Genomic DNA, 11357 nt, shown 5'->3' on the forward strand with positions numbered 1-11357 from the left:
GGAGATAGGTGATTTTTTAAAACCTTAGCTATATTAAGTGACATTACGAGAAAACCTCAAGGATGGTTTCTTTTATTATCCTTGTATTAAATCATAAAGGTTGGGGACCAAATAGGCTTTTTCTTTGGTAGGTTTTGGTCACGAACTAGTAAGATTTAGGGAAAGAAGTTATAAGATTGTGTTGGATATTAGGCCAAGAATTGAGAATATTTGGAGATAAGGGTAGTTTCAATTGTTTTGTTTTGTTTTATTTCTTTTCACTCGCCTATATTGGTTTGGAGTTTACAAGATCTATTTATAGTTGTAAGTGATCATTCTAGATACATAGGGAAGACTTCCAGCCACATTTACCAACAACCTTCTTAATTTCCAACCTTCTAGATACATAGAGAATATTCCAATTATCTAGAGAGCATTCCAATATTCTAGATACATAAAGAATATTCCAACTATCTCATTTACTAAATAATTAATCAAACTAATTGATTCAGCACATTATTCAACATATTCCCCCTCTTACTCTGTTGTTCTTGAACTCCAAGCATCTTTCGAAAATAGTTGAACTTGTCTTTTGGAAGTGCCTTGGTAAAGATGTCTACAACTTGGTCTTCACTCTTGCAAAATTTTAGCTTAACTTCACCATCTTCAATTGTATCTCGAATAAAATGGTACTTGATAGCAATATGGTGAGTTCTACTATGATAAACTGGATTTTTGGCAATGTCAATTGCTGATTTGTTGTCACAGAACATCACCATAGCTTCCTTTTGCTTCTCACCAACGTCTTCAAGATTTCTCCTAAGCTAAATGGTTTGTCATGTTGCCAAACTTGCGGACACATATTCAGCTTCAGCGGATGATTGTGCCACACTTTGTTGCTTCTTTGATCCCCAAGAAAATACTCCAGAACCAAGCGAAAAACAATAGCTTGAGGTGCTCTTCATATTATCAAGGCATCCACCCCAATCACTATCACAATAAACATGCAAATTTAAAGTAGCACCTTTGCTGAATTTGATGCCGTAGTTAAATGTCCTTTGATGTATCTTAACACTCTCTTGGCTACTCCAAGATGTAATTGACTGGGATTGTGTATGAACCTTGACATCTTTTTTGACAAGCTTTTCACTTACAACAAGTGGTGTGGCCATCGGTTTACAATCAATCATGCCAAATTTCACAAGAATATTTTCAGCATATTTTTTTTGCCAAATAAAGGTTCCATTATCATATTGATAAATCTCCATACCAAGAAAATGATGTAGCAGTTCCATATCATTCATTTTATATATTTTCATCATGTCTTTCTTAAAATCAGCAATCATCTTCTCATTGTTATTGGTGTAAAGCAAATCATCAACATATAAAACAACATTGAGAATTTTGAGCTATCTTGAGTTTTTACATATAAGGTTTGCTCACTTTTACTCTTCTTGAATTCTTGCTCCATGAAGTAAGAATCAATTTGGCTATACCAAACCCTTGGAGTTTGTTTCAATCCATACAATACTTTCTTCAACTTATACACTTTGTCTTCTTGTCCTTTTTTGACAAAACCTTGAGGTTGTTCAACACACCTGTTCCTTCAATTCACCATTCAAAAAGGCAGATTTAACATCAAGTTGGTAGAGATTCCAACCTTTATGGACTGCCATGGCAATGAGAGTTCTAATTGTATCAAATCTTGCAATCAGTGTAAATGTTTCGTTATAGTCAATTTCGAGCTGCTGTGGATAACCCTTAGCAACAAGTCTTGCCTTCTTCTTTTGGATTGAACCATTCAGATTCAACTCGACTTTGTAAATCCACTTGACACCAATGATCTCCTTGTCTTGAGGCTTTTCAACTAGCTTCCAAGTCTCATTTTTCTCAGTTGCATAAATTTCATCTTCCATTGTCTTTTTCCAATCATTTTCTGCATATGCTTCTTCAAAATTTTCTTGTTCAAGAATGCAAAAATTGTATCTTGCATAAATATCACTCAAACTCCTCATTTTCTTTGGAGTTGAATTGGGAGAATTCGAACTTGAACTTGGAGATGATGGTGGACTGCTTGTTGGTGTTGAATCATCATCATTTTCTTCTTCATTTGTTGAATTTTCTTCTTCTTCATAATGACAAACAACTTGCTCCATAATCTTTTTCTCATTCCAATTCCAAGCAGCATTTTCATCAAATACAATATCTCAACTAATAATGATTTTGTTAGTCTTCAAATTAAACAATCTATAACCTTTAGACTTGGAGTTATAACCAACAAAAATACATTTTTCACTTACTTCATCAAATTTGTCCCTCTTTTCTTTTGGAATTTGAACATAGCAAATGCTCCAAAAAGCCTTCAAGTGTTTCACCAATGGTATCCTTCCACTCCATGCTTCAATTGGAGTTTGATTCCACACGCCCTTTGTAGAATTTCGATTGAGCAAATATACAGCTGTATAAACAGTTTCAGCCCAAAATTTCTTTGGCAAGTCTTTCTTTCCGAGACTCCATTTTGTTGTGGTGTGTAGCCAATGGTCAGTTTCCTTTTCAAACCTTCATCTTCACAAAATTCTTAGAATGCATTTGAGGTGTACTCCTTACCATGATCACTCAACTTCTTGATATAACAACCACTTTATTTTTCAACAAGACTTTTGAACTTTTTAAAAATTGAAAACACCTCAGATTTTTCTTTCATGAAATAGACCCAAGTCATTCTTGAAAAATCATCAATAAAAAGGATGAAATACTTGTTACCTCCATGAGAAGTTGTCTTCATGGGCCCATAAACATCCGTATGCATCAGCTCCAAAATTTTTTTGGCTCGCCATACAACTCCTTTATGAAATGGTTGCCGGTGTTGTTTGCCAACTACACAAACTTCATGTTTCTCCTCAATTCTTGGTAAGCCATATGCCATCTCTCTTTGTTGAAGCACCTTGAGGATATGAAAATTCAAATGACCAAATCTCTTATGCCACAACCATGAATTTTCATTGACATGTACTTTCAAGACTTGATTTTCACTATAATTGAATTTGATTGGAAAACTTCAGTTGGCTTACATTTGGATTTCATCACAAGCTATCTACCATCCTTTTTTAATAGATGCAGCACTCATAATCATCAAAGTTAAGTGCATATTTATGTTCAAGAAGATTCAAATGGCCAAACCTCTTATGCTCAACCATGAATTTTAATCGACGTACTTTCAAGACTCGATTTTCACTATCATTGAATTTGATTGGAAAACTTCAGTTCGTTTACATTTGAATTTTCATCACAAGCTGTCTACCATTCTTTTTGTTATAGATGCAGCACTCATAATCATCAAAGTTAAGTGCAAATTTATGCTCAAGAAGATTCAAATGGCCAAATCTCTTATGCCCAACCATGAATTTTCATTGACATGTACTTTCAAGACTTGATTTTCACTATAATTGAATTTGATTGGAAAACTTCGATTGGCTTGCGTTTAGATTTTCATAACAAGTTGTCTACCATCCTTTTTGTCATAGATGCAGCACTTATAATTATCAAAGTTAAGTGCATATTTATGCTCAAGAAGCGGTCCAAAACTCAATAAATTTTGGTCTAAATTAGGAACAAATAAAACATCACGAATGAACTTCATACCTTGCTTGGTTTGGACACCAATTGTTCTCAATCCTTGTGCTTGAATTATGACTCCATTTCCCATTTTCATTTCAGTCTTTACAGATTCATCCAAGTTAAAAAAAAAAATAGATTTATCTCTTGTCATATGATTGCTACAACTACTGTCAAGGTACCATATATTATTCGTGACTTCACTGGCTATGTGACAAGCATAGAATAAGTTTCCTTCTCCTTGCTTGTCTTTTCAGTCTTTATAGATTCACCCAAGTCAATAAAAATGCATTTATCTCGTCATATGATTGCTACAACTGCTGTCAAGGTACCATATATTATTCTTGATTTCAGTGGCCATGTGACAAGCATAGAATAAGTTTCCTTCTCCTTGCTTGTCTTTTCAGTTTTTATAGATTCACCCAAGTCAATAAAAATGGATTTATCTCTTGTCATATGATTACTACAACCGCTGACAAGGTACCATATATTATTCTTGACTTCAGTGGCCATGTGACAAGCAAAGAATAAGTTTCCTTCTCCTTGCTTGTCTTTTGAAAATTGTACTTGGTGATTGGTCTTGAATCTGCAATCCTTCTCAATATGGCCAAATCTCTTGCAATAGTAGCAATTTGGCTTGTCTTTGTGCCAACAATCTTTCTCAAGGTGATTGGTCTTGCCACAATAGTTGCAAGGTTGTGAATTTTCAGCATTAAGACCTCTTTGAAGGTTTTTTTTTTTAGTAGTATTTTTTTTTATTCATGGAAAATATAACAAAATATTCCTCTTACATAATCCTCATTTTTCTAATTGAAGGTATCCCTATTCTGTCCAAACGGATTGCCCCACGAGCCAACCTTGGGAATGTACTGAAGGTGTCATAAATCTCAATTTGTTTATCTGGATGAGATATACCCACATTAGATAAAGCATCAGCAATTGTGTTAGCCTCCCGATAGCAGTGCGTGAATCTAGGTGGATCATCTAATAACTGCCAAATCTGGTTGACGTATCTTCGAATTTTCCACGAACATTGAGTACGACGTTGAATGATCCCAATTAAAACCAATGAATCTGATTGTACACATATGTTTCCAAAACCGTTATGTATACAGATCTGAAGACCAATAAGAAGGGCACAAGCCTCTACACGGAGACATGTAGTTTCTCCCAGATATGCCGAAAAACCAATCATTGGTAATCCAGTGGAATCCCGGAGTATGCCCCCACCTCCACCTATTCCTGGATTACCCTTAGCACATCCATCCGTGTTAAGAGTATACCTCCATGTCTCTTTGGTTTCCCAGCGGATACCTTGATATACAACTGTACCCCCAGGTGCGTTTGACCAATCATACAATTGACAAAAAGATTGTAGTCTTATCAGTTGTTTAAAATGTATTACTACCATGGATTGGACTTCTGAGAAGATGGCTTGGCGAATGGCCGATGATTGCATCTGGACACCCTCAAACATTGCTTTGTTCCTTGCCTTCCAAATCTGCCAGCAAATTACACTAGGAAGAATACGACAAATAAGCCTTCGTAACTCAGAATCCTGTGAATACAACCACCAATCTACTTTGCGTACTCGTAGAAAAGATCCTGAGAATTTTATTCCACATAACCCTCCAAAATAATTCCAAAGTAATGACGCAATGTGTCCATTGGAGAATAAATGCTCAATAGACTCCTCAGAAGCCTCAGTGCAGCAAAAGCACTTTGACGGCAAATGGAAACCAAATTTACGAAGCTTATCCGGTGTCGGTATTCTCCTCAGAAGAAGTCTCATCATGAAAAATGAAACTTTCAAAGGTATCCGAGGGTGCCAAATGGAAGCAAATACCATAGACGTGGGTCGGGCCTGCCTAATGTCCCCAAAAGCCGATTGTAGAGAGAAATTTCCAATTGTTGTGGGCATCCAAATGACTTCAGCTATACTTCCTTCTTTTGGGGCCATTTGTTCTGAAATGGAATAAGCAATTTCCTTTGGCAATGTATGGTATAGAAGGTTCAAATCCCAATGGCCGTTGCTTACGAAGTTTCGGAATGTCAAATTTGGGATAACCGGAACCTTTAGAAACAATGCACCACTCCCCAACCAGTTATCGTACCAAAAATGACACGCCCCATATTTGGCCACCCATAATATTGAGAGTTCCACTTGTCGGCTCACATTGATCATCCTTCGCCAAATTGCCGAATCCGTTGGCCTGAGTTCTACCTGACAAGAATACAGACATTTACAATACTTTGCTTTCATGAAGGTTGACCACAGTGATGATTCTGTTCGGAATTTCCACCATAACTTGGAGGAAAAGGCTATGTAGACGTCACATAATCTCCGAAATCCAATTCCCCCTTCCTCAACTGGATAGCACAATTGAGGCCAACTTATCCAATGAAGCTTCGACTCCTCGGGTGAGGATCCCCACAGGAATGCCGAGCATGCCTTTTCTATAGTTTTTAACACCGAACTGGGAATAACTGCAGCTGACATTAGGTGAACTGGTATTGATGATAATACATGCTTGATTAGAATAATTTTTCCTCCAAAGGAAAGTAACCTTGATTTCCAAGACAGAATCCTTGCTAGTATTGCGTGACAAACTTCTCCAAAATAAGATGATTTGCATCTTCCAATGTAGAGCGGAAACCCTAAATAGCGTACTGGAAATGACTTGCGGGCAAACCTAGAAATGCGATCAAGCAGCCGTCGTCTTGCCATTGATACAGATGGATGAACTAGATAACAGCTTTTTTGTACATTTATTAATTGGCCCGAACATCTTTGATAATCATCTAACACTTTCATGATAGCCTTCAGGGAAAATGAGGATCCATTTGCAAAAATAAGAACATCATCCGCAAATGCCAAGTGAGTAATAGACGGGCATCCATATGGAACTTTGAAACCCACAAATCTTGGTTGCATGACAAGATTATTCAGTGCTCTAGATAACACCTCTGCCCCTATAATAAATAATGCTGGTGATAATGGGTCACCCTGACGGAGTCCTCTCGAAGATTTGAAAAAACCATATAAGGATCCATTTATAATGACGGAAAACCAGACATTAGAAATCAGTCGCCAAACCATATCAATGAATCTCTCACCAAAACCGAACCTTCTCAGAACATTGATAATATGACCCCATGCCACTCTGTCATATGCCTTAGACATGTCTAGTTTCATAACCACATTACCACCTCTATTCTTTTTCGCCATACCCGATATCACCTCCTGTGCAAGTAGGAAGTTTTCGGTTATATTACGACCCTTCACAAATCCTGTCTGCTGGGGAGAAATAATTTTTGGCAATATTTCCGCCACTCTGTCTGCCAAGATCCTTGATAATAGCTTGTTGAAGAAGTTACATAGGCTGATGGGTCTAAATTGAGAAAAATCTTGAGGATTTGGCACCTTTGGAATTAGAACAATTGAAGTAGAGGTGATGAAACGAGGAAGTTCTGCTCCACAGAAAAAACTGAGTACCGCCTTGTAGACATCTTGGGCGATGACTGGCCATGCAAAAGTAAAAAATTTTCCCGTGAATCCATCTGGGCCAGCAGCACTTTCTTCATCCATTGCCTTCAGGACTCTAAAAACCTCTTCAATTGAAGGGATTTCTTCCAACTTCACATTATCCTCTCCCGAAATCATAGGTGGAATTAGGTGTAGCATATCTGCAGATGATCCCAAAGAATCCGAGAAAAGTTTAGAGAAATAGGTGGTTGCTTCACTTGCTATATCAGCTTCATTGTCCACCCAAACACCATTGGCTTTTTTGATACGATAAATCATAGCTTGAGCCCGTCTTTGTCTTACTATCGCATGAAAATACTTTGAATTGGTATCTCCCTGTCGAAGCCATTTCACCCTGGCCTTTTGCCTCCAAAATTGTTCTTCAATTGATAATGCATGTCTCAGCTCCGCCTGAGCCTTTTTGAGTTCAATCTGGCACTCCTCGGAATCATCTTGATCTACTACTTCTTCTGCCCGTTGCACCGCCATTTCCGCAGATCGCATATTATCGATCACGTTTCCAAAGTGTTCTTTGTTCCATGTCTGAATAGCTTTTCTTGTTGCTAATAATTTAGAACATAGAGCACGCATCGGAGATCCATTGACATCTTGATTCCAAGCCTGGCTTATCACCTCCAAGAGTTGTGGTTTAGTCGTCCACACATTCAAAAATCGAAATGGACGCGGCTTAGCATCTGATTGAGCAACAAATGAGAGCTTTAACGGTGAATGGTCAGATGGATGTCTAGCCAAGTGAAGGACAGAAATGTTATAAGAAAGATCCAGACATGCCCCGTTGACTAAGAACCTGTCTAACCTCTTTGAAATCCGAGCTCTACTTCGTCGATTGTTTGACCATGTAAAATTGGGTCCTGAGAAGCCAACATCAAATACTCCAGCCTCCTCCATGAAAGACAGAAATTCCACTCCTTCTGTTATAGCAAATGGACGACCTCCCCTTTTTTCATGAGGTGCCACAATAACATTAAAATCACCCCCAATACACCAAGGAAGAAAACTAGGCTTATCAGCTAACAATGAGGACCATAAGTGACGCCGCTCGTCAACTGAGCATTTAGCATGGACAAAGGACATAATTATTGGAGAAGGAATTAGGGGACTTTGTACATGTAGAGAAATATGCTGATCAGAATTACCAACAATCGAGCAAAGGAAAGGATTATTGTAGAACACCCAAATATCACTTGAACAATTAACAAGCACGTAATCAAATAATAGACGTAGACGAATGGTCTGTATTTTAGATACGTCTAACTTTGGCTCACAAATCACAACAAATTGGAAATGATGTGTCCGTACTAAATTGATTAATCTTCGTAGATTAGGTGCTTTAGCTACTCCTCTAATATTCCAAAAAATGCCATTAATCATGAGAAAGAACCTGGAATGAGTTGTTGGAAGATGTCTCTGACCGTGAGCGCAAAATTCTGTCGGTTTGCAAATTAGCCCTCAAACCTTTTGTCCTTTTTTGTTTGGGATTACGGTCAGCCACCCCTGATTGATGAATAGTTAAAGAAGGACCTGATGATTCCGGCAAATTTTCTTGTGGGACACCCGGTCTGGGAGACAAATTTCCTGCAACAGTTGGTGAATTAACCTCCACTATCCCATGCTCTGTAGGACCGTAATTCTCCACTCCTCGCAACTCAACATAGAGATGCTCCAAAGAGTTATTGTCGGCAGTGGACTGAAGTTTCACTTTTGATGCTTCAGACGATGTAGCTTGGGTCCCTTCATCATTTTCGTGGACCTGTTCTAACTGCTTTTGCATAGTCAATTGTTCCCCAACAAGTGTTTGCTCCCTCATATGAGTCGTATTAAAATTCCCTTGCACATCAGATGTTGTCGGCTTGGATGCAGCAACTATCACCACTTGGTGATCAGATAGATGATGAAGAGAATTTCTGTCAGCCTTACAAAGAAGTTTGTCTGTGGGAATTATATTAGTTTCAGAACGGGTCCCTTGGTATTCATTCCCGTGGGCCTTGTCCAGCTGGTTTTCCATTTCCCTTCGATCCTCACGTATCGGCAGCTCCAATGCAAGATCATTGTGTGGTTGTTCAAATTCAGCATTGGACGACAACTTAGATACTCCAAGCTTACTAAGGTGATCATCAGGCTGACTAACTTCCTGAACCTTTGTGGCAGTACAGACTTCCTCCACCACTGCACCTTTGAGTTTTTCAGCATAATTGCCCATCTCAGGATGCTGCACTTCGTCGGAATCAGTCACGGCATCTGTTGTTTTGTTCAAGTTAGCATCTGGGTTGTTTACAAGGTCTAAATTTGACACTTGAATATTATTAACTTCTAATGGTAGATCCCTCTGCAGCTTCATGTTTTGCTTATATAGATACCGAGACCCAACCTCAGTTACATTCTTCTTGCATTGCTCTTGGGAATGACCCAAACGTGAACAAGATGAACAATATAATGGCATATTCTCTGGCACAATACGTTGCCAGAATCCAGACTCACCTTCAACAGCCACCCAAACTCTTTGTGTAAAAGATTTCGCTACATCGAGTTCCACACATACCCTGGCCAAACTTGGTCGAGTCCCAGCTGCGGTTGCCGAATCTAGGAAGAGTGGTCTTCCTACTGGAGAAAGTATGGAGAATAATGAATGTTTGTCGAAATAATGAATAGGCAGAGCTGGAAGAACTACCCAAACCGGAGCCAGAGATGATTCCCTAAGCACATGAAACTCCCTTGTCCATCTAAACACACGCATCGGATATTTACCCAGTTGCCAAATCCCTCGCATCCAAATTCTGTTGAAGTCAGCTTCAGCCATGCACTTAATGAGAACATGCCTATAATCCATCAATCCAATAGAAACATGATCCTTCAGGTTTAAAGAAGCAAAAAACTTTCGAATATCTTCCAAAGAAGGTCGGCCGTGTGAAAATTTTCCCACCAAAGCCCATTGAAACGGCGCTGCAAGTTTGTCTGCATCTGCTTTAGAAAAAACTACCGCAGCTTCTCCCTTGTAGACAGAAGCCTGCTGAATGTGGATAGGAGATATTGCCGACTGAGAAAATAATTGAGAGAAAGATTTTTTTTTGGTAGGTGATAATCCTTGCCCCTCAGCCGACGGCTGAAGGGCAGCCATGAACTAGTTAAGAAATTAGAGAGAATAAGAATAGAGAGAAGGAAGAGAGTTTTTTCCTAGAGAGAGAATTTTTGAATTTTTGCCTTTGCCTCTTCCACGGCCATATCTATTCCTCTTTATGTGAGAACTCGAGAAAAAATAAATTATATGTACGCTATGAATTTCTTTTATTTTAGTTACTTTGATATTAGAAATATTATAACGAATAAATGGTTAAATTAAATGCCTAATTGAATTTATATAAAAATTGAGAATTTAGAAATATCCTAGAATGGTGCAATATATATATATATATATATATGAATCAAATAAACATATGATATGCATATTGTAATTTGAGCAATTTGAATATATTATATAATTGAATAAATTACATGATTAATTAATTTTTCCTTAAAGTCAAATGTGTGAAAATCTACTAGATCAATATAAGGAAAATCTTTTAAGGTACGTACAAATTAGAACAAATGCAATTTGGAATCAATGAGTAAGATAATAAAATTTCGGGCCTTAGTAGGTAAATATGCTAAAACTAGAGGACTAATTTAACCCTAAAGGTTAGACAATTCACCATGCATCCCAAGAAGAAATTATCGGGACTAGAACCAAGTAGAAGTAAGGTGAATTAATTGGTAAAAGTTGGGCGGTGACTGAAGGAAAATTTAAAGAAAACAGCACTAGAACTACTAAGTCTAAGCGGTGGAAATGAAGCAGCAAATAAGAGTTGGCCAGCTAGCTGGGCGGTGGAACATTTGCCGAGGCAGGAGTGACTAAAGGCAAGAGGATTTCGGTAGCATTGTTATCTTTCTTATGTTAAAACTCTACAAAACAACCCAGAGGAAATAACTAGACAGCAGGCTCATTATTTGGGCGGTGATCAGAGGAGTGAAGCAGACAGCTTCTTTTCTTTCTTTCTTTCTTGCATCTTACAAAAACAAGATCGAGGGTGAGGAACTCAGTGTGAGGGAAAAAAAAAGATTAGCAAGCTGTATCATCAGCTAAACAAAGTCGAGAGAATACTGTCAGTGGGCAAAGGAAACTGGAGCTAAGAGTGAGGAACTAGAACCAGAAATTTTAGCAGCCGGCAACATCGAATTCTTA

The 11357-nt window shown here is 38.1% G+C and overlaps 1 protein-coding gene across 1 annotated transcript; it reads right to left on the reverse strand.

The window, feature by feature from the left end:
- Positions 1 to 8504: 8504 nt before the first annotated feature.
- On the reverse strand, positions 8505 to 10256 carry LOC113770991. The gene has a single exon (XM_027315624.1). It carries the CDS (start codon positions 10254 to 10256, stop codon positions 8505 to 8507), a length of 1752 nt encoding a protein of 583 aa, XP_027171425.1.
- Positions 10257 to 11357: the final 1101 nt, after the last annotated feature.

This window comes from Coffea eugenioides, chromosome 5, assembly GCF_003713205.1.
Source record: "Coffea eugenioides isolate CCC68of chromosome 5, Ceug_1.0, whole genome shotgun sequence".
Classification (NCBI taxonomy): domain Eukaryota; kingdom Viridiplantae; phylum Streptophyta; class Magnoliopsida; order Gentianales; family Rubiaceae; genus Coffea; species Coffea eugenioides.

Excerpts from the sequence above, each read along its gene's own strand:
- LOC113770991 (XM_027315624.1), bottom strand. The coding sequence starts at position 10,256 with ATGGCTGCCCTTCAGCCGTCGGCTGAGGGGCAAGGATTATCACCTACC.